Source organism: Blennius ocellaris (assembly GCF_963422515.1).
Source record: "Blennius ocellaris genome assembly, chromosome: 23".
Classification (NCBI taxonomy): Eukaryota; Metazoa; Chordata; class Actinopteri; order Blenniiformes; family Blenniidae; genus Blennius; species Blennius ocellaris.
In genome coordinates this window covers 19,685,529-19,709,110 of record NC_137672.1, presented here as the reverse complement: position 1 = coordinate 19,709,110, position 23,582 = coordinate 19,685,529, and the positions used below count along the sequence as shown (strand labels likewise).

General features: G+C 52.0%; 2 protein-coding genes across 2 annotated transcripts in view; one reads left to right on the top strand and one right to left on the bottom strand.

Annotated features, from left to right (window-relative positions):
- The window catches only part of abcg2a (ATP-binding cassette, sub-family G (WHITE), member 2a), a 17,190-nt gene extending 14,061 nt beyond the window's left edge, over positions 1-3,129 (top strand). The window contains exons 15-18 of the mRNA XM_080519163.1: positions 840-981; positions 1,514-1,603; positions 1,697-1,767; positions 2,861-3,129. Of these exons, the coding sequence (XP_080375289.1) occupies positions 840-981; positions 1,514-1,603; positions 1,697-1,767; positions 2,861-3,008 (451 nt within the window). The 3' untranslated portion in view covers positions 3,009-3,129. The remainder of the gene's footprint in view (positions 1-839; positions 982-1,513; positions 1,604-1,696; positions 1,768-2,860) is intronic.
- Positions 3,130-9,519: 6,390 nt separating this feature from the next.
- Positions 9,520-21,798, bottom strand: LOC308147004 (serine/threonine-protein kinase DCLK2-like; the record flags this gene model as incomplete). The annotated part of the gene is given in 16 exon segments (XM_080519035.1): positions 9,520-9,705; positions 9,787-9,867; positions 10,670-10,766; positions 10,867-10,944; positions 11,970-12,103; positions 12,212-12,358; positions 12,479-12,598; positions 13,643-13,700; positions 13,900-14,005; positions 14,751-14,823; positions 14,920-15,008; positions 15,604-15,729; positions 16,192-16,318; positions 19,198-19,658; positions 21,370-21,741; positions 21,744-21,798. Coding segments are annotated over 16 exon segments (2,310 nt in total).
- Between the last annotated feature and the right edge of the window lie 1,784 nt (positions 21,799-23,582).

Genomic DNA, 23,582 nt, shown 5'->3' with positions numbered 1-23,582 from the left:
ACCATACCATACCATACCGTACCGTACTGTACCGTACTGCGGGAACAAGGCTAAACTTGACGTAGGGTTGTGCTGGTCATTGAGGTATGGCGGTCTCTCTGCAGCCACGAGTACATCAGCGGGTACTACCGGGTGTCGGTCTACTTCCTGTGTAAGATCCTGTCTGACATCATCACCCTGAGGACCATACCCGCCTTAGTCTTCAGCTGCGTGGCGTACTTCATGATCGGTACGTCAATTCTGTCTGTCTCCGTCCTGAGCACCTGGTGTCTCTGTCCTGAACACCTGGTGTCTCTATCCTGTCCACCTGTGTCTCCGTCCTGAACACCTGGTGTCTCTGTCCTGTCCCCCTGGTGTCTCTGTCCTGAGCACCTGGTGTCTCTGTCCTGTCCACCTGGTGTCTCTATCCTGAACACCTGGTGTCTCCGTCCTGAACACCTGGTGTCTTCGTCCTGTCCACCTGGTGTCTCTGTCCTGAACACCTGGTGTCTCTATCCTGTCCACCTGGTGTCTCTGTCCTGTCCCCTTGGTGTGTCTGTCCTGAGCTGTCCCCCTGGTGTCTCCGTCCTGAACACCTGGTGTCTCTGTCCTGTCCCCCTGGTGTGTCTGTCCTGAGCTGTCCCCCTGGTGTCTCCGTCCTGAACACCTGGTGTCTCTGTCCTGTCCCCCTGGTGCCTCCGTCCTGAACACCTGGTGTCTCCGTCCTGTCCCCCTGGTGTGTCCGTCCTGAGCTGTCCCCCTGGTGTGTCCGTCCTGAACACCTGGTGTCTCCGTCCTGTCCCCTGGTGTGTCCGTCCTGAGCTGTCCCCCTGGTGTGTCCGTCCCAGGCCTGAAGCCAGTGTGGACGCCTTCTTCCTCTTCATGTTCACCGTGGCGCTGGTGGCCTACACCTCCACCTCCATGGCCTTCGCCATCTCTGCTGACCAGACCGTCGTCGCCATAGCAACCATCTTCATGACCATCACCTGCGTCTTCATGATGGTGAGGGGGGGGGAGAGAGAGAGAGAGAGAGAGAGAGAGAGAGAGAGAGAGAGACAGGGAGAGACAGACAGAGAGAGAGAGAGAGGGAGAGAGAGAGAGAGAGAGGGGGAGAGAGAGAGAGAGAGAGAGAGAGAGAGACGGAGAGAGAGAAAGAGAAAGAGAGACAGAGACAGAGAGAGAGAGAGAGAGAGACGGAGAGAGAGAAAGAGAAAGAGAGACAGAGACAGAGACAGAGACAGAGAGAGAGAGAGAGAGAGAGAGAGAGAGAGAGAGAGAGAGAGAGAGGGAGAGGGAGAGGAGAGGGAGAGGGAGAGGGAGAGGGAGGGAGGGAGAGAGAGAGAGAGAGAGAGAGAGAGAGAGAGAGAGAGAGAGAGAGAGAGAGAGAGAGAGAGAGAGAGAGAGAGAGAGAGAGAGAGAGAGAGAGAGAGAGAGAGAGAGAGAGAGACAGAGAGAGAGACAGAGAGAGAGACAGAGACAGAGACAGAGACAGAGAGAGAGAGAGACTAATGTCTCTCCACCGTTCCTCCTCCAGATCTTCGCCGGTCTCCTCGTCAGTCTTCCCTCCATCGTCAGCTGGCTCTCCTGGCTCAAGTACCTCAGTGTGCCCAGATATGGCCTGGCGGTGTGTACACACACACACACACACACACACACACACACACACACACACACACACACACAGGTTTGGACTGACGCTCCTCTCGTCCTCCTCCAGGCTCTCTCCATCAACGAGTTCACTGGACTCGTCTTCTGTCCCGACGTCAACAGCAGCAACGTCCCCACAGAGTGAGACACACACACACACACACACACACACACACACACACACACACACAGGAAGTGTGTCCTCACCGCCGCTACGACGGCTTCATGGCATTTTCAAAAAGTAGCATTTTCTGCCACTGACACAAAGATGTGAATGTGGAATGTGTTGAAACATTCCGCTGCATTTCATGAAGCCGGAGTGTTTTCAAAAGGTTGTCTTCGTTTTCTGATGACTGTGTGTCCAAACAGGCAATTCCGAGATGTTCCCTTCATGATGTCATGAGGGGAACTAGCCACGCCCTCTTATTGTTCAAATCGTACAGCCTAGCAAACGGCTAGCTTATCATTGAAATGCTACAGCCTAGCTAGAGGCTAATTTATTGTTGAAATGGTACAGCCTAGCTAGCGGCTAATTTATTGTTGAAATGGTACAGCCTAGCTAGCGGTTAACTTATTGTTGAAATGGTACAGCCTAGCTAGCGGTTAACTTACTATTGAAATGGTACAGCCTAGCTAGAGGCTAACTTATTTTTGAAACGGTGCAGCCTAGCTAGCGGTTAACTTATTGTTGAAACGGTGCAGCCTAGCTAGCGGCTAACTTATTGTTGAAATGGTACAGCCTAGCTAGCGGCTAGCTTATTTTTGAAACGGGGCAGCCTAGCTAGCGGCAAACTTATTTTTGAAACGATGCAGCCTAGCTAGCGGTTAACTTATTGTTGAAACGGTGCAGCCTAGCTAGCGGCTAGCTTATTTTTGAAACGGGGCAGCCTAGCTAGCGGCAAACTTATTTTTGAAACGATGCAGCCTAGCTAGCGGTTAACTTATTGTTGAAACGGTGCAGCCTAGCTAGCGGCTAACTTATTGTTGAAATGGTACAGCCTAGCTAGCGGCTAGCTTATTTTTGAAACGGGGCAGCCTAGCTAGCGGCAAACTTATTGTTGAAATGCTACAGCCTAGCTAGCGGCTAATTTATTGTTGAAATGGTACAGCCTAGCTAGTGGCTAACTTATCATTGAAATGCTACAGCTTAGCTAGCAGCTAACTTATCATTAAAATGCTACAGCCTAGCTAGCGGTGTGATTTGCGCGGTTGACGCGGCGGCTCTGTGTTCCAGCTGCACCGGCGAGGCGTTCCTCACCAACCGGGGCTTCGACTACTCCACCTGGGGCCTGTGGCAGAACCACATGGCGCTCGCCATCATGACCGCCTGCTTCCTCGCCATCGCGTACCTCAAACTGCGCTTCATCAAGAAGTTCACCTAGACCTTCATCCTCCTCATCATCCTCATCCTCACTGGCGGAACTCTCCTCCTCACTCCACCCTTCACCTCCACCACTCGTACCGTCGTCGCACTTTAAACTCACCTTTTGATTCATTGAACAAATAAAAGACTAAATCTTTGTTCTAAATGTTTTTGTTTTTTCTTTTTTTTTAAATGACGCGATTCACAAGAAAAGCTTCACTTGGATTCCGGTTGGATTTCATGAGACTTTCATGACGATAATAAAAAATAAATTTGTAAAATGTCCTGAAACTAAAACGAGGCTAAAGGACAAAAACACACTTGTGTTTATTAAACAGCGGTTTTGATCGACTTACAGTGACTGAAGCAGAAGATAAAGACGTTCGTTTGCAGATTTATTGTCAACACAACTTTGAAGACGGGACTTTTCCTGGAGGCCATTGAACGCACCGCAGCTCATGACGTCATTTACTCTTCGCCGCTACAAACTCGCCGCAGGATTCAGGATTATATTATTAACATTATATTATTTTAGCGCAGGAACAGCAGACGTGTGTTTCCTCCTCCGCCTCCGAGCGTCTCCAGCTTCATAGTTTATATAAAATCTGGTCCGAAGACTTTATATCACGCTTGTTTGTAGCTACTCATTAGCCACGAGCTAACTAGCCTAGCCACCACGGGTTTAAAAGGGGCGGGACTTCCGGTTGTTGCGGGACAATGGCGGCCACGGCGCCCCCGAGCGGGCAGCTGGTGGAACTGCAGGGCGGTTGATCCGGGTTCTCTGCTTTTCGACGGCAGATGTGAGAAAACGTGGTGGTTTTTTAAAAGAAACGCCTGAAACTCGATCGTTGCAGGACTTCAGGTTCGGAGTTTGAGGAACTTTTCCAGGAGAATTTATTTGTTAATTTCTGAATGTTGTGAATCGTGAAAGGAGGAAACGGGAGTTTAGATTTTAAATACAACAGAAGAGAATATATATATATTTTTTTTAAAGTCTGTAAAACGATATTTCTCCGTCGGACCAAACATCCGTCAGTGAGCAGAGTTTGGATCTGCAGGGGAAAAGTGTAGGAAGTCCTCTCCGGTCCCCGGGTGCAGAGACTGTCCACGTCTGTCCACATCTGTCCCCGTCCCTCTCAGGACATCCTGGACTTTGTCTCGTGTCCCGGCTGCTGCCACCTTTCTTCACAATGTCCAACAAACGACATCACGACAGGGTCCGTTTGCATCGCTTTTATTTTCACAGAGCATCTTTTCTGGACCGGAGTCCTGATCCGGAACCAGGACCGGAGTCCTGATCCGGAACCAGGACCGGAGTCCTGACCCGGATCCGGACCGGGGTCCATCGTCCGACGTTGACGTTGGGTTCGTCTCCAGACTTTCTCACGATTCAAACAGGCTCCGTGGTTCTTTTAGGAAATTAATCCTAATCTGTCCTGCGACACTTAATCTGAGACGAGGCATGAAGTGAAATGATCTCACACACACACACACACACACACACACACACACACACACACACTCGTCACCTCTGCTGGAGGACGACGCCGCCGTTCAAGACGCCGGAAACACTGGAGACGTTAACTGGAGAAGTAAACAACGAGAGACTCGTGGTGCGTTCATGGAACCTCGGGCATCTCAGCATCGGCAGTGTGCAACATTTGTAGTCGGGAGCGGAGTTATTTAAAAAAAAAAAAAAAAAAAATACACTCTTTGTGTTTCAAGTCGTCTTCTGTAACGAATTCATAACTTTTGTTCACGAGTTCCGATCGCAATGTTTTAAAAACAAACAAACAAACATTAAAAAACAACAGGTTTCAGTGTGTTTGCAGCTTCGTCACACCGAAGTCTTCGTCAGCAGCTTCATCCTGAAGGTCAAGGTCACGGGAAGGTCGCGCTGCCAAAGGTCGGTTTGGTCAGAACACTTTGTCACGTCGGCACTTTTTCATCCGACGGACTCGTTTTCAAGTTTTTAAAGAAACAACAAAAACATCTAGTGACACACACACACACACACACACACACACACACACACGGCGGATGGAGCGATGTGATTGGTGGATTGGACGTCTCACAGACACGCGACCATATTAGGAAGTTGGAGAGTCGAGTGACAGAAACCTTCATTTCTGATTTTCTACGTTTGCTCTTTGGATCGAATACGTTTTTGTTTTTGTTTTTGTTTTTTTAAAGGTGACGAGTTTGTTTTCGTTGTCGTACTATTTAGTTTCTTCAAACTGCTACTGTTTCCCTACTTCACCACAGACAGACACCAACAGACAGACAGCGTGATATCTACAGTATTTACAGCACGTCTTGGACCGGACCGGATTGGAATGGACCGGACCGGACCGGACCGGACTGGACCGGACTGGACCGGACCGGATTCAAACAGACCAGATTGGACCGGACAGGACCGGGCCGGACTGGAACGAACCGGACCAGATTGGAACAGACCGGCCTGGACTGGACTGGACCGGACCGGACCGGACCGGACTGGAACGAACCGGACCAGATTGGAACAGACCGGCCTGGACTGGACCGGACCGGACCGGACCCTCTGCCTGCAGGTACAGACCTCCGCCAGTCGTGTTCAGTGACAAACGGTAAATGAGGCTCATTTTCTTCGGGGAAGAAGTTACGAGTTGAAACAGACATCCTCTGTCAAAGGGATGCGGCGATACCGATACCGGGTCTGATACTTGTATTGGTGCGTCACTAAATTAGTTCCTGGGGGAACCGAGAACTGGAACCCTTCAGTCGCTAGTTCTTCGTTGACATTGCAGGGAAACGACACCCAATTCTGATTTCTTTTCTACTTCGACTGCTGATAACTGATAAAAGATGTATCGGCAAGTAGCTAAAGAGCAGTACTGGTATTGGTACCTACAAGTAGCTAAAGAGCAATACTGGTATCGGTACCTACAAGTAGCTAAAGAGCAGTACTGGTATCGGTACCTACAAGTAGCTAAAGAGCAGTACTGGTATCGGTACCTACAAGTAGCTAAAGAGCAATACTGGTATCGGTACCTACAAGTAGCTAAAGAGCAGTACTGGTATCGGTACCTACAAGTAGCTAAAGAGCAGTACTGGTATCGGTACCTACAAGTAGCTAAAGAGCAGTACTGGTATCGGTACCTACAAGTAGCTAAAGAGCAGTACTGGTATCGGTACCTACAAGTATCTAAAGAGCAGTACTGGTATCGGTACCTACAAGTAGCTAAAGGTTATCACTCATACTTGTACTTCAAAATAGTGGTATCGGTGCGTCCCTGATCTTCAGTGAGACACCGATATCTGTTTCCACGGCAGCCGCCAACGACGCCTTCATCCAAACTCTGGTTGCAGTGAACTGTAGCTGCTTCCCGCTAAGGTGCTAATACTGATGCTATAGGTAGGGTGAGTAGGGTGAGTGCCCGTCACGTTCTGTCTGGGAAGCGCAGCGTTTTTAAGAAGGTGGCTAAGCTAATAGCCGGCTGACCGTCGGTGAGCTGTTAGCTTAGCCACCAGCATGAGTAAGCCGTTTTGAGTTTTGAAGGATCCGGTCATCCTGGACCACCAGACGGGACGGGACGGGTGCGCCCCCTAGCTGTATCTCCAGAGCGGTGAGCGGGAACCCTTCACTGTCAACAATGAACCCCATTTGCCAAAACTTTTTAAAAAATTGGGGGTCAAAGACTTTAGGTATGGAGAGGTCTCGGTATGGGGAGGTCTCGGTGTGGGGAGGTCTCGGTATGGAGAGGTCTCGGTGTGGGGAGGTCTCGGTGTGGGGAGGTGTCGGTATGGAGAGGTGTCGGTATGGAGAGGTGTCGGTATGGAGAGGTCTCGGTGTGGGGAGGTCTCGGTGTGGGGAGGTCTCGGTATGGGGAGGTCTCGGTGTGGGGAGGTCTCGGTGTGGGGAGGTCTCGGTGTGGGGAGGTCTCGGTATGGGGAGGTCTCGGTGTGGGGAGGTCTCGGTATGGAGAGGTGTCGGTATGGAGAGGTGTCGGTATGGAGAGGTCTCGGTGTGGGGAGGTCTCGGTGTGGGGAGGTCTCGGTATGGGGAGGTCTCGGTGTGGGGAGGTCTCGGTATGGGGAGGTGTCGGTGTGGGGAGGTCTCGGTATGGGGAGGTCTCGGTGTGGGGAGGTCTCGGTGTGGGGAGGTTTCGGTGTGGGGAGGTCTCGGTGTGGGGAGGTCTCGGTATGGGGAGGTCTCGGTATGGGGAGGTCTCGGTGTGGGGAGGTCTCGGTGTGGGGAGGTCTCGGTATGGGGAGGTCTCGGTATGGGGAGGTCTCGGTGTGGGGAGGTCTCGGTGTGGAGAGGTCTCGGTATGGGGAGGTGTCGGTGTGGGGAGGTCTCGGTGTGGGGAGGTCTCGGTGTGGGGAGGTCTCGGTGTGGGGAGGTCTCGGTGTGGGGAGGTCTCGGTATGGAGAGGTGTCGGTATGGAGAGGTGTCGGTATGGAGAGGTCTCGGTGTGGGGAGGTCTCGGTGTGGGGAGGTCTCGGTGTGGGGAGGTCTCGGTGTGGAGAGGTCTCGGTATGGGGAGGTGTCGGTGTGGGGAGGTCTCGGTGTGGGGAGGTCTCGGTGTGGGGAGGTCTCGGTATGGAGAGGTGTCGGTCTGGAGAGGTCTCGGTGTGGGGAGGTCTCGGTGTGGGGAGGTCTCGGTATGGGGAGGTCTCGGTATGGGGAGGTCTCGGTATGGGGAGGTCTCGGTGTGGGGAGGTCTCGGTATGGGGAGGTCTCGGTGTGGGGAGGTCTCGGTGTGGGGAGGTCTCGGTATGGGGAGGTCTCGGTGTGGAGAGGTCTCGGTATGGGGAGGTCTCGGTATGGGGAGGTCTCGGTGTGGGGAGGTCTCGGTGTGGAGAGGTCTCGGTATGGGGAGGTCTCGGTATCTGCGGCGCGGCAGGGTCCGGTGTCCCAGTCTCTCCAGGTCGTAGACGCCACCCTTCAGGTGAGCAGAAGGGACGCTGGAGGGCGAAGGCAGAAGAAGTGGGACGTTTCCCCCGAGCGAATGGAAGACATCCTGTTGGCTGAGCGACCGGAACCAGAGAGGGGGGTAGTCCCTGAACCGGGACAAGCGTTGGACGGTGAACCGGCTGTTTACGAAACTAGAAACCAGGCCTAAGGGCCGTGTCGCAGCCGGCTCTTTGGAAACGCGTTGCACGTCAGAGGTAAAGGCCACGTCCTGTAAGTGGCCGTCCGGTTGAATCGGACACTGGGCGGTGAAACAGAACGAGTCCGGTAGCACCATCGTGGCGTCCCAGGGTCGACGCGGTCCTTCAAGTAGACAGGTGACGTGGGTTTTTTTTGAGTCCCACCGAAGCGAAGTTCAAAAAGGGTTCAGTGGAGCTCAGCAGCAGCGCAAACGGACCTCCGGTCGTCCGCCGGAGGTCCAACGGCACAAGAGGAGACGATACGGGAGAATCGGCCTCCTTCGTACCGGAGGAGCTAAAGGTCCAACCGCCAGAACGACTGCTTCTCGTTCGGGGTTTTCCACATCCCACTTCCACTTTGTCATGGGTCGGAGTGGGAAGGGATGCTAATGCCAATGCTAAAGGGATCTGCTAATGGGTCTACCGGATCCCACGCTAGAGGGGTCTGAACGGATTTACCAGGATCACAATCAATGAAGGAACTGGACTGACCTCGGAAGAAAGACCGTGTTTGGACGATTGACTTTGGGCTAAGCCCCGCCCCCCTTAGTTACCGTAGCCGGCGGCATGTTTGTTCATCTCGGCGGTGGAAGAACATGAAGTACATCTAAAGTCGCTCTATAGAACTATTTCAGATAGAATAGCTCTATAGAGCTGTAGAGCTCGTCTGGATTAGAATGTAGGTCGCTTTACTTCGTAACGATCGTAGACGTCCCGGGTTCTAGTCGCTTGTCGACTTTGTGTCTTCTGTCACACGACTTCGTCCACAGGAGACGATTCTCCAGGTTTTGTTTTGGAAATGTGATCAAATAACAGACTTCTTTGTCCTTTCAGGATAAATCGTATCGCTTGTTGCATCGTTTGTCTATTTTTTCATCTTAAAGGACTTAAACAGTCCAGAAAACAAGGACAGTCTCTGGATCTGATGCTGAAAATGTAGCTGAATGCCGTTGTTTGATCTGCGTTTGGGGGCGGGGCTTAGCCAAAGGTCAAACGTGTTCTCCCTTGTTTGATGGTTCCACATCAGACCGGAGGATTCTCAAATGGGCAACATTCTTGGTTCTCAGAGAGACCAAACCAAGAGCAGCATGTTGAGCTTCTAGTTTTGGACTGGATTTTGTTTGGGAAACTCGAGAACCGAGCGACGGGAACCTTTGATCTTTCAGGTCAAGCTATTCTAAACCGGTTCTAATCTCGGCAGGTGAGGTTCTCACAAAGTATCCTATACCTTCGCTCTCATTTTCTCGAAGTCATTTGAAATGGATTGTGCGCACCACAGGGGGTCTAACAAGGGTTCTGAGACGGACAGTACCGACCTCCCGGGGTCCAGACCAGACCGCTTCCACGGGTTCCAAGTGACCCCGTTGGATTTTCGGTGGATGGAATTCTCCTCGGTTCTAGACCAGCGGTGACGGCACTTGCTTGGTCTCCAGGATCTGGGGTTGCGGCTCCGGTTCCGGCTCTGGTTCCGGCTCCGGTTCTGGCTCTGGTTCCGGCTCCGGTTCTGGCTCTGGTTCTGGAGTCTCTCCGCCGGCCCGGTCTTCGGCGCCGCTCGCGGCGTTCGAGTCCACGGGCGCCTCGTCCTGGACCGACACACGGCGTTAACGGGAACGGCGGGTAACCACAGCGTCACGGGTTCCTCACCGTACCGAAAGGTTCCTTACCGTCACCCAGGGGTGAGACAGAACCTCCTCGGCCGTGAAGCGGGCGTCGACGTTCACCTGCAGCATCTGACTGATCAGCATCTGAGGACAAGGTCACGTGACTCATTGGCACCGGAATACTGACGACACACTGGTCTCACTTCTGTTTAGCACAGTCACGCCTCAGTTAGCCGCTATGCTAGGTACTGCAGCCGTTTTGTTAAACCTAGAGTTGCTGACTCATTTTAAACGATTTCTACATGTTAGCATTAGCTTATCTAGCTTATAATGATTCAATCATTGACTTCCATCGATGTGTTTTGATCATCTTTCGTCACATAATTAATCCAGTTGACGATCGAATCTCGTCCTGAAGCAGAGCTGCTGCTGACTCGCGTTAGCGGTGAGCCGCGGATAATCGCTAGCCGTGGTAGATACTATATTTGACAAATTTAGCATGTTAGCATAAGAGCTGCTAAGTCCCTTTATTTGTTCACTTTAGCATGTTAGCATAGGCGCTGCTAACCAATTTCATTTGTCCACTTTAGCATGTTAGGGTAAGAGCCGCTAAGTCCCTTTATTTGTTCGCTATAGCATGTTAGCATAGGAGCTGCTAACCCATTTCATTTGTCCACTTTAGCATGTTAGCATAGGAGCTGCTTACGCTTATTTAATCATCTATTTCCCCGCATTAGCGCTGTAGCCGCTAAACCACTGCAGTTATTCAGATTCCCACGTTAGCATACGAGCTACACATTACCATCAGCGCCGCTAACACCCCTTGGTCACCGAGTGTCATTTATTAGCTTCAGCGCGGCTAGCCAAGTCTAACCTTCCCTTGTCACTTTCCGTAGCTTTTACTTTTGAGCGAGCGTTTGTGGTTTCCTGTTCGCGGCGGCGTCACCTTGGCCGGCAGGCTGATGGCGTCCCAGTCCGGAGACGGGAACTCCAGCTTTCCTCGGAGGATCTGGTCGAACAGCTCCTCCTGCACGTTGTTCTCGCTGGCGGGGGCGAGAGGCGCGACACAGACGCTCGTGTCACGGACATTCAGGTGTGGAAACGACAAAACAAGACGAGACGGTGAACGAGCCGGCCGCCGACCTTCTGAAGGGAGGGAATCCGCACAGCAGGATGTAGGCGATGACGCCGGCCGCCCAGATGTCCACCTTCAGGCCGTAGCTACGGCAACGCAGCGGGTTGTTTGTCGGGAACAAAACCAGAAAACGATTCTTTAACGACGTTTGAACTCAAATAATATAGAAAGTGACTGAAAACCAAGTATGATTCAATTAAAGTGTTAGCATTAGCTTCAGCTAGCATCAGATTATAGAGCATCTTCCTCCTCTAACGCCAGATTATAGAGCATCTTCCTCCTCTAACACCAGATTATAGAGCATCTTCCTCCTCTAATCCAGATTATAGAGCATCTTCCTCCCCCTCCACCAGATTATAGAGCATCTTCCTCCTCTAATGCCAGATTATAGAGCATCTTCCACCTCTAACACCAGATTATAGAGCATCTTCCTCCCCTAACACCAGATTATAGAGCATCTTCCTCCTCTAATCCAGATTATAGAGCATCTTCCTCCTCTAACACCAGATTATAGAGCACCTTCCTCCCCTAACACCAGATTATAGAGCATCTTCCTCCTCTAACACCAGATTATAGAGCATCTCCCTCCTCTAATCCAGATTATAGAGCATCTTCCTCCTCTAACACCAGATTATAGAGCATCTTCCTCCTCTAACACCAGATTATAGAGCATCTTCCTCCTCTAACATCAGATTATAGAACATCTTCCTCATCTAACATCAGATTATAGAGCATCTTCCTCGTCTAACATCAGATTATAGAGCATCTTCCTCCTCTAACACCAGATTATAGAGCATCTTCCTCCTCTAATCCAGATTATAGAGCATCTTCCTCCTCTAACGCCAGATTATAGAGCATCTTCCTCCTCCAACACCAGATTATAGAGCATCTTCCTCCTCTAACACCAGATTATAGAGCATCTTCCTCTAATCCAGATTATAGAGCATCGTCCTCCTCCAACACCAGATTATAGAGCATCTTCCTCCCCTAACACCAGATTATAGAGCATCTTCCTCCTCTAACACCAGATTATAGAGCATCTTCCTCCTCCAACACCAGATTATAGAGCATCTTCCCCTTCTAACACCAGATTACCCTGACTGTCTCTCACCCGGTCTCGGCGATAATCTCCGGGGCGACGTACGTCGGCGTGCCGCACACGGTGTAGAGCGGCCCCTCCACCACGGTGGCCAGTCCGAAGTCCCCCAGCTTCAGGGACTTGGTGCCGTCCGGATACTCGCACACCTGAGCAACAGAACCCAACGGTCACCCGAGAGTCTGTGGAGCGCGAAGGCAAGGATGGACGGATGGACGGACGGTGGGACAGGCGGCCGGTTGGACAGGTACGCGTACCAGCAGGTTTTCCGGCTTGATGTCTCGGTGCACGATGTTCATGCGGTGGAGGTACTTGACGGCGCCGGCCAGGTTGAACACCATGGCGCTGGCGTCGCGCTCGCTGTACTTGGTGGACGAAGTGATGGCGTCAAACAAGTCGCCGCCCTGAAACCACAAGCAACAGCCAGACGGTCGCGCGGCGTTTCCAGGAACCAAGGAACATTCTCTGTCTTTTAAAAACCAATGTTGGTCAAAAGGTGTGACGTTCTGCGGGAGACGGAGAACCTTGACGAGTTCCATGACCAGGAACAGCTGAGACGGCGTCTCGTCCACTTCCACCAGCTCGATGATGCTCGGATGTCGAACCCTGCGGAGGACGGCCACCTCGTTCTCGATCAGGTGCTCCTGCACACACACACACACACACAGACACACACACACACCGAGTTGGTTGAGTCGTTGACTCTCAATCACAGGTTCAATTCCCCACCTCTCCCTGCCTTTAAGTAGAAGTGTCCTTGAGCAAGACAAAACTGCTCCTATTGGACGGATTGAGAGTCGTGAATGTCATCCAGGACCATTGATCGGGGACAGAGTCCATCAGGGACGGAGTAGATCGGGGACGTTGTCGATCGGGGACGTTGTAGATCGGGGACGGTATAGATTGGGGACGGTGTCGATCGGGGACGGTATAGATCGGGGACGTTGTAGATCGGGGACGGTATAGATCGGGGACGGTATAGATTGGGGATGTTGTCGATCGGGGACGGTGTAGATCGGGGACGGTGTAGATCGGAGACGGTGTTGATCGGGGACGGTATAGATTGGGGACGGTGCAGATGGGGGACGGAGTCGATCGGGGACGAGTAGATCGGGGATGGTGTCGATCGGGGACGGAGTAGATTGGGGACGAAGTCGATTGGGGACGGTGTAGATCGGGGACGATTGGAGACGGTGTCCATTGGGGACGGGGCGAGTTCACATTCCTCTGATTGGTCTGGACCAGAGTCTCTTCAGGGCGTCCCCCTTGGAAACCTGGTTCTCTGGTCCCTCACCGACGGTCTTTCCAGAGGGCAGGTGAGAGGAAGTGACGTAGAGCAAGGTGCATTCTGGGTAGTGAACAAGCAAAGCTCAACCCGCGAATCGGAAGAAGCCGACGCAGAAAGATAAAGACATCTTGAAAGAGAGGAAGACTCTTTGATATCTGGTCTGTAGACTAAACATTGTGGTTGTGTGTGGCTACACGTTAGCCACGAGCTAACGAGCTACGTCATGTGACACCAGCCAAATGAAGGGGGGAACGTTCTCAGCTGGACTCTCTCAAAGTGAAAGGCCCTACGGACTCGAATCAACCAGAATCCTTGGTGGAGGACATTTCCACAACAATCTGAGGGGACGGACGAACTGTCTTCGAGGACGGTGAATGTGAGACGGCGAGGCGGCCGTTACCTTCCCGCAGCAGCGAGCCTTGTCGATTATCTTCAGCGCGAACTCGTGTCCCGTCGACCTGCCGAACAAAACAAACCCACAGTTTGAGGCTATCAGCGGCGAACCTCAACTAGAAAACGACAAATATGGACGATAGAACTGGAAGGGAAAGTTCCTCCTCGTCTGATTGGTTGACAAACCGTAGCGTTACGATATCAGTCTTCGCTATCAGTCGTTGGACCGCTAGTTTTGGAACATATAAATATATGAGCTAGTACCTCTCCACGCACTCCTTCACCACCGCAAAGTTCCCGTCTCCGATGACTTTGCCCACTTTGTACTTGTCGTTGATGATGGAGGACGAGACCGATCGATTCCCGTTCACTGCGGGGAGGCGGCGCCGAATAGCGTCAGTCGTTTTTAACGTCAGTAAATTCTTACAGTTTCACTTCATGCAGAAAACACTGGTTCCCGTTTGTTAATCTTCTTCAGCCGAACGGAGAAGTGGTCATAAATAAGTCTATTTGGGATGTTTTCTCTGCAGCCAATTAAAAAAAACCCACATACATAAGCCCCGCCCCCGGAGTTATGAAGTAGCGCTAGCTAGCTTCAGATATCGTCTATGACAGAGTTTCTCAACCTCTGGTGTTTCCTCCAGATCGTCAGGTGAGTCGTGGGAAATTACCACGTTTCACATTATTTTCTAAAACAACCTTTGCTCTCACAGCGACAGTGTGTTGCAGAGTAATCATGTATAAATACTCTTCACCACTAGAGGGCAGCACAGAACTTTGCCGGTGAAATGTAAAGTGACAGACGTCAGTGTGGTTCATCTCCACCTCCTGCTACCATCTTGTATCAAAGTACTGTGTCAGTGACAGTGATGGAGAAGTTTTTGAAAAGGAAGAATGACTCTGATGTCTTTGATGAGAATGACTTTGATGTCTTTGATGAGAAAGACTTTGTATTGTTAATAGAGGCTACAGAGTTTAACTTTTTAACGTGTTCAGGTGGAGGTGTGGCTCCAGAGTTTTACAAAGACAAAAGTATGTCTTGGCTCAAACAAGGTTGAAAAACACTGATCTATGAAAAACGGAGCGTTCCGAGTTCTGGGTTCAGACGGTGGTACCTTCCACGGTGTCGTCGTCGGGCTGCTCCGCCTCTCCGTTGACGTCCGTGGAAGAAGCTCGCCGGGGGGAGATCTGCCGAGGGAAGAGGGAGACTGTGATCGAGGAAGAAGGGGGGGGGCAACGACCCCTCAATCGTCCCGAAGCAGAGAATGAGGGCGTCGGTCTGACCTTCAGGCTGCGTCGTGACCCGGGGCTGGAGGGCGACGCCCCCGACCTGGACGACCGTCCCGTCGACTGCGACCCCGACGCCTCGGTAGCTGGCCGACAAACGACAAGAGAGTCACGTGGTCGTCAGTCAGACTCCGTGAAACCAGGGAACCGAGAGGAAAGAGAACTGTGTCCGAGTGGAACTGAGCTGCCGGGTCGTCAGGGACAGACGGAGACCAGGACGAGACAAGATCCTCATACGGGGATTTTCAGACTCCAATAAGAGGAAAACACAGTCAATTTCAGTTTGAGTCCAGTAAAGACCAACAATCGACAACTTGAACCAGACCGAGCCAAAGACCGACAAGAGGCCAGAAGATCAAAGCTCAGGTCAGAAAAACAAGACAAGACGCGAACTGGTAGCTTTGATCCAACGACCACAAAGGAGTTCTATTCAACAAACGGCTATCGGCCAACTTCAATTAGCAAAGACCAAGACCAGATCGCGATATGTGACCCAGGTTCCAGACAACCGGAGTCTCCGTGAATCAGCAGGAAGACCCAACAGAAGTCTGTCCGTTTCGTTCTGACGGTAAACGGACGTTTCCGTCCAGCTCTTAAAAGGACAACGGAGGACAAAGACAGTTCCCAAGAGAAAGCAAAGCGTCCTGCCGTCTCTTGTCCGGACGTGTCGTTGCGTCTCACCTGGGCCGGGGGACTTGGTCCTGGACGGGCCTTTGGGCGGAGCCTTGGTGGAGGACAGAGCAGAGCTGCTGGGCGTCTTGGGGGTTTTCTGGGGTCCGGCGGGGCGAGACGATTTGACTCGACACTCTGGGGAGAGAGCAGAACGCCGTCATTTACTTTGTTGAATCCTCTTGTTCTAGTTTCCAGCTCCTCTTTGATCCTCCTCCATTAGAACAGCAGATCAAAGGAGCTGCATCCAGAATCTGCTGTGTCCGTGTGAGCTGGACTGGCTCCGCCCCCACACACGCCCATCTATGGGGAAGATGGAGGAAGTACTTCCTCTCGTGGCGCCATGTGCCAGAGCAGAGCTGCCTGATTGTGGGAGGAGTCAAAGGGGGGAGGAGCCTACCTTGACTGTGATGGGCTGAACCCCCGATGACACTATATAGGGTTTGATTTCTGATTGGCTGGTTGGAGAAACACACTTTTTAAGAGAGAGAGAGACAGAGAGAGAGCAGGAGAGAGAGAGAACGGGGAGAGAGAGAGAGACAGAGAGAGAGCAGGAGAGAGAGAGAACGGGGAGAGAGAGAGAGAGAGCGGCTCGCCCACCGTTGACGAAGGCCTGTGACTTGCTAGCGTGCGTGAGCACGAAGTCGTCTTGGGCATAACGGAACTTCTCCGGACCGCACGCCATGAACACGTCGTCGTCGCCGAAGAAATCCTGCAGGCAGGTCAGCTGGAACAAACAAACAAACAAACAAACAGGTTTATGTTAGACCTCACAGAGGAGGAGGAGGAGGAGGAGGAGGAGGAGGAGGAGGAGGAGGAGGAGGAGGAGGAGGAGGAGGAGGAGGAGGAGTACTGCAGTCTGGCTGCAGGGGGCGCCGTGCTGTCAGGACCTGCTGTCACTTCGTCTAGCCACAGACACAAACACGTTATTCAACGGCTGCAGCGTTGCTATGGAGACCAAGAGAGTTCTGCTTTAAGTGGCTGAAAGGATGCACACACACACACTCACACACACACACACACACACACACACACACACACACACACACACACACACACACACACACACACACGGTTCAAGAGTGGAGAACTTCATCATGAGGCCTTACAAATTATTCAGATTACATTTTACTACCAAGTGAAGCTATTATTTGAAAATAGAGCATCTTCCTCCTCTAATCCAGATTATAGAGCATCTTCCTCCTCTAATCCAGATTATAGAGCATCTTCCTCCTCTAACACCAGATTATAGAGCATCTTCCTCCTCTAATCCAGATTATAGAGCATCTTCCTCCTCTAACACCAGATTATAGAGCATCTTCCTGCTGTAGTCCAGATTATAGAGCATCTTCCTCCTCTAACACCAGATTATAGAGCATCTTCCTCCTCTAATCCAGATTATAGAGCATCTTCCTCCTCTAACACCAGATTATAGAGCATCTTCCTCCTCTAATCCAGATTATAGAGCATCTTCCTCCTCTAATCCAGATTATAGAGCATCTTCCTCCTCTAACACCAGATTATAGAGCATCTTCCTGCTGTAGTCCAGATTATAGAGCATCTTCCTCCTCTAACACCAGATTATAGAGCATCTTCCTCCTCTAATCCAGATTATAGAGCATCTTCCTGCTGTAGTCCAGATTATAGAGCATCTAGACTCACCGGCCAGCTTCCTCTCTCTGTGTGTGTGTGTGTGTGTGTGTGTGTGTGTGTGTGTGTGTGTGTGTGTGTGTGTGTGTGTGTGTGTGTGTGTGTGTGTGTGTGTGTGTGTGTGTGTGTGTGTGTGTGTGTGTGTGTGTGTGTGTGTGTGTGTGTGTGATAAAAATAGACCTGCCAGCACGTTGATCAGTTTAAATCCTCAGTTCGTTTCCTGGAGGATCAGAGGCAGTTTGAAAAATTGCCGTTAGCTAACTCGCGGCTCCGCGGCTTAACACACAAAGAGTCGCTGAGCGGCGGCTTCATGGCGGCGGCGCTCCAAACTGAAACCTGACACTCCTCAGCCGCCACGCGCTGTTAATTGAGATGAATCAGATCTCCTCGTTAGCTTGGGGTCGTCCAGACATCGTCTTGTCGTCGCTACCGTTGATGTTAGCGCCACGATGCTCAGTGTGTCTCCTTTATCTTCGGGTTCTGATTGTCGGGTCCGATACTAGGATCAGGTGCCAAATCCCATACCGATACCAGGATCAGGTGCCAAATCCCCTACCGATACCAGGATCAGGTGCCAAATCCCATACCGATACCAGGATCAGGTGCCAAATCCCATACCGATACCAGGATCAGGTGCCAAATCCCATACCGATACCAGGATCAGGTGCCAAATCCCCTACCGATACCAGGATCAGGTGCCAAATCCCATACCGATACCAGGATCAGGTGCCAAATCCCATACCGATACCAGGATCAGGTGCCAAATCCCATACCGATACCAGGATCAGGTGCCAAATCCCATACCGATACCAGGATCAGGTGCCAAATCCCCTACCGATACCAGGATCAGGTGGCAAATCCCATACCGATACCAGGATCAGGTGCCAAATCCCATACCGATACCAGGATCAGGTGGCAAATCCCATACCGATACCAGGACCAGGTGCCAAATCCCATACCGATACCAGGTGCCAAATCCCATACCGATACCAGGATCAGGTGGCAAATCCTATAGCGATACCAGTATTAGGAGTTTCGTCCGACCAGATACCAGTATTGGTTGTCAGGTCTGATACCAGGATCAGGTGCTATATCCGATACCGATACCAGTATCAGGTGCCACATATTATACCGATACCAGTATCAGGTGCCATATCCGATACCGATACTAGTATTGGGTATCGGGTCTCAGAACAATACCAGTATTGGGTATCGGTTCTGAGAACGATACCAGTATTGGGTATCGGGTCTGAGAACCCTAACCCTAACGATATTAGTTTTGGGTATCGGGTCTGACAACGATGCTAGTATTGGGTGCTATATCCGATACCGATATCAGTATTGGGTATCAGATCTCAGAACAATACCAGTATTATGTATCGGGTCTGAGAACGATGCCAGTATTGGGTATCGGGTCTGAGAACCCTAACCCTAACGATACCAGTATTGGGTATCGGGTCTGAGAACGATACCAGTATTAGGTATCGGGTCTGAGAACGATACCAGTATTGGGTATCGGGTCTGAGAACCCTAACCCTAACGATACCAGTATTGGGTATCGGGTCTGAGAACCATACCAGTATTGGGTATCGGGTCTGAGAACGATACCAGTATTGGGTATCGGGTCTGAGAACCCTAACCCTAACGATACCAGTATTGGGCATCGGGTCTGAGAACGATGCCAGTATTGGGTATCGGGTCTGAGAACCCTAACCCTAACGATACCAGTATTGGGTATCGGGTCTGAGAACGATGCCAGTATTGGGTATCAGATCTCAGAACAATACCAGTATTATGTATCGGGTCTGAGAACAATGCCAGTATTGGGTATCGGGTCTGAGAACGATACCAGTATTGGGTATCGGGTATGAGAACCCTAACCCTAACGATGCCAGTATTGGGTATCGGTTCTGAGAACGATACCAGTATTGGGTATGGGCTAATGCTAATGCTCACCTGCTTGCCGTCCAGCGTGTAGAGCCTCTTGACGGCGCCGGAGTCCAGCTTGATGGCCTCGGTGATGTCGGCCAGCACCTGGTGGAAGGAGTGCGCCGTCTTCTTGTTCAGCAGGATCCTCACCGCCTTGCGCGGCTTCACGCCGCTGCGGATCACCGTCACCAGCTTGGGCTTGATGAAGTCCTTGCTCTCGCGGCCGTCGGCCCGGTCTCTGCTGGAGGAAATGGCGGCGGCGGCGGAGGCGGCGGAGGTGGAGCCGGAGGCGGCGGCGGAAGCCGCCGTGACGCCGCCACCGCCGGGGGGCCCGCCGCTCGTCGACACCCCCGCCGACGCCGTGGACGTCCGGCCGGAGCTCAGCGCTCCGGTGCCGCTGCTGGCGCCCGGCTTCCAGCTCGGCACGGAGATCTTGGTGTAGTCGACCTTACGGTAAGGCTCGTTGGAGGCGCAGACGTAGCACTCACCTGGACGGCAGGAAGGAAGTAGATCGGCAAGTCAGCCTGTGTTTGCGCGGCAACAGTTTGAAAACCGTGTCTGTTTTCGCGGGAAAAACGTTGTGAAACACTGAAAACGACGTAGTTTTGATGTCGGCCACTCGGCGGCGCTGTTGCTCGTTTTTCTCATGAGTTAATTGCAAATAGATACTTTTTCTTTCATGTATAGAATTCTGTCTGTCGTGATGTTCTGTCCTGGAACTGCATCACGACTCCAACAAACCAATCCAGAGATCTCAATGGTTACTGGGGACGCACCGATACTGAGGCCGATACCAGTATTGTGTCTGATATCGCGCAGCGTACTCATACTTGTTAAAGCTTCCCGATAAAACCTGTTAAGTTTTACGTGGCGTCATCGGTCAGAAACGTCACCTTCAGCTATCGGCTAGTAGCTAAATGTTAGTACTGGTATCGGTACTCGGTATCAGCCAATAGCTAAATGTTAGCACTGGTATCGGTACTTGGTATCAGCCAATAGCTCAAGGTTAGTACTGGTATCGGTACTCAGTATCAGCCAATAGCTAAATGTTAGTACTGGTATCGGTACTCGGTATCAGCCAATAGCTAAATGTTAGCACTGGTATCGGTACTTGGTATCAGCCAATAGCTCAATGTTAGCACTGGTATTGGTACCCGGTATCAGCCAATAACTAAAGGTACTATAGTACTGGTATCGGTACTCAGTATCAGCCAATAGCTCAAGGTTAGTACTGGTATCGGCACCCAGTATCAGCCAATAACTAAAGGTACTATAGTACTGGTATCGGTACTCAGTATCAGCCAATAGCTACAGGTTAGTACTGGTATCGGTACCGAAACTGAGGGAGCGGAAAGAAAAAGTCTGAGAATATCTGGTGGGCAGATGAGGAGGAGAGAGGAAGAAGAGAAGAAGTAGAAAAGAAGAAGAGAAGTAGAGAGGAAGAAGAGAGGAAGAAGTAGACAAGAAGAGAAGTAGAAAAGAAGAGAAGTAGAAAAGAAGAGAAGAGAAGTAGAAAAGAAGAGAAGAGAAGTAGAGAGGAAGAAGAGAAGAAGTAGAAAAGAAGAAGAGAAGAAGACGAGAAGTAGAGAGGAAGAAGAGAGGAAGAAGAGAAGAAGTAGACAAAAAGATAAGTAGAAAAGAAGAGAAGTAGAGAGGAAGAAGAGAAGAAGTAGAAAAGAAGAAGAGAAGAAGACGAGAAGTAGAGAGGAAGAACAGAAGAAGAAGAGAAGTAGAGAGGAAGAAGAGAGGAAGAAGAGAAGAAGTAGACAAAAAGATAAGTAGAAAAGAAGAGAAGAAGAGAAGTAGAGAGGAAGAAGAGAAGAAGTAGAAAGAAGAAGAGAAGAAGTAGAAAAGAAGAAGAAGTAGAGAAGAAGTAGAGAGGAAGTAGAGAGGAAGTAGAAGAAGAGAAGTAGAAGAGAAGTAGAGAGGAAGTAGAGAGGAAGTAGAAGAAGATACATTGCGGTAGTCTGGTTATTAGCCACGAGCTAACTAGCTTCGCCACCAGGTGCTAAAGGGGCGGGACTTCCTGTTTCGGTCCGGGCCAATCAATCAATCATGTTTCTTCTCCACCTCCTCTCTGCTCAGTGTTCGTTCCAGGCCACGCCCCCTAGTGTTCCAGGCGGTTTTGATCCGACCTCCGCCAAACGAGGGCGCTAAGCCCCGCCCCCTCAGCCCCGCCCCCCCCTCAGCCCCGCCTACCTTCCACCAGCTCGTCCATGCTGCCGATCTTCTTGCCGCCGTCGATGGTGTAGATGTTGCGCACGCCCTGCGGCAGGTGCAGGTTGTCGGCCAGCGAGCGCGTCAGCTCCATCAGCAGGGCGTCGTACGAGCGGAAGCGGTCGCCGGACACGGCGTACACCAGCCCTTTGAAGTAGCGGTCGCCGTTGCGGTAGAAGCGCACCTTCTTGGCGCGGCGCTCCGAGGTGAGGGCCTGGAGGGTGCGGGTGCGGTAGTAGCTGCAGTTGGCGCTGTGGGCGGGGCTCGGCACCAGGCTGCTGCCCCTGGAGCTCGGCCCCGAACCCCCGCCGCCGCCGCCGGAGTCATCCCGCTTGGTCCGGGTGGAGCGTCCCGCCGGACCTTGTCACGTTCGTCAAAGTGCTCCAGCTCCAGGGTCTTGCTGAGGGACATGGTCGGGGGGTCTGGCTGGCGGAAGGGTCGGCGCTACGCTACGCTATGCTACGCTACGCTATGCTAGCTATGCTATGCTAGCTATGCTACGCTAGCTTCATGTTCACAAGCACGTGTGAAAACGATCCAGTTCTCGTCCATCGGGTCCGTCTGGACTCTCACTTCAGGAACGATCCCCCGGTCCCCGGGCGGTGTCCCCCCCGTGTCCCCCCGTGTCCCCCCGTCTCCCGCTCCACCGGGGGGGGTCACAGTTGGACGCCCGAACCAACGACCCGATTGGCCGAAAAGTCCACCCTTCTGTCCTCTTCGGTCAATCCCTCGCCGATCCGGGCCCCTGGTACTACGTCCGTCTGGCGTCCGGTACGTCCGGTACGTCCCCTGACCGGAGACAAACCACAGGACGGACGGTCACCGCCGGGGAGACAAAGCTGCAGCGGTTCACCTGGCGAGTGTGAAGAGGAAGAGGAAGAGGAAGAGGAAGAGGAAGAGAGAGGTGAAACGAGCGGATGAATGAATGAATGACGGGTTCAGTGGACGGAAACGTGTCGCGAGACAAAAGCAGATGAAAGGGTTATGAGAGAGAGAGAGAGAGAGAGAGAGAGAGAGAGAGACCGGTAATGCCGTCAAACCAGTTCGTGTTGCTATGGGAGGCTTCCGCCGTTTTATCCACACACACTCACTCACACACACACACACACACACACACACACACACACACAAGGACGAACCGGCGAGCTGCAGGATCCCAGGATTTTAATAATGCGCACGAGGAGAGCCGGTGCAGGCCGTCCGCCCGGTCGGGGATGCAGGGATGGAGGGAGAGGAGGAGGAAGAGGAGGAGGAGAGGAGAGAGGCGGCAGACGGTAGCATGGCCGCTGCAGCAGAGAGAGAGAGAGAGAGAGAGAGAGAGAGAGAGAGAGAGGAGAGAGAGAGAGAGGAGACACCGGCTGGATGGCTGCCTCCACCCCGCCCTCCGACCGAGCTCCGCGGCTGCGCGTCATGACAACGCCCCCCCCCCCTCCCCCTCCTCCTCCTCCTCCTCCTCCTCTTCCTCTCCTCCCTCCTCCTCTTCCTCCTCCTCTTCCCCCTCCTCCCCCTCCTCCCCTCCCTCCTCCCCCTCCTCCCTCCCCCTCCTCCTCCTCCCTCCCCCTCCTCCCTCCTCCTCCTCCCTCCTCCTCCTCCTCCTCCTCTCACCCCTTTGTCTCCCCAGTAACTCATTACAAATGGGCCCCGTTTCCACGGCAACCTCGCCCTTTTCATTCCAGAAAAGTTCTTTTGCGTTTGCAACGTTTTGAAATGACGTCCGTTCCCACGGAAACGCTGGACGCAGTTTTCACGTCGTTTTCCCCCGATTTGCACAAAAGTGAAACTTTCGTCGGGGTGTTTTCAGTGGCGTTGCCGTGGAAACGGACGGTGATTCTCTGGAGGCTCCTCCCACGTCAGCCGGACGTCACCGTGTGTCACATGCATGAGCGCTGCAGCGGTCCGGCGGGACGGGGAGGGGGAGGGGGCGGGGCCTGTCCGAACCCCAGCTGTCACCCATCCCACCACTGTTCTCCTGGGACCTTGGTGCTTTTATTGTGACAGTCACCGTAATAACAATCCAACTTGGCGCTTTTATTTTGACAGCAACCATAATAGCAATCCAGCTTAGTGCTTTTATTTTGACAGTATAATAATAATTCAACTTGGTACTTTTATTTTGACAGTCACCGTAATAACAATCCAACTTGGTACTTTTATTTTGACAGTATAATAATAATTCAACTTGGTACTTTTATTTT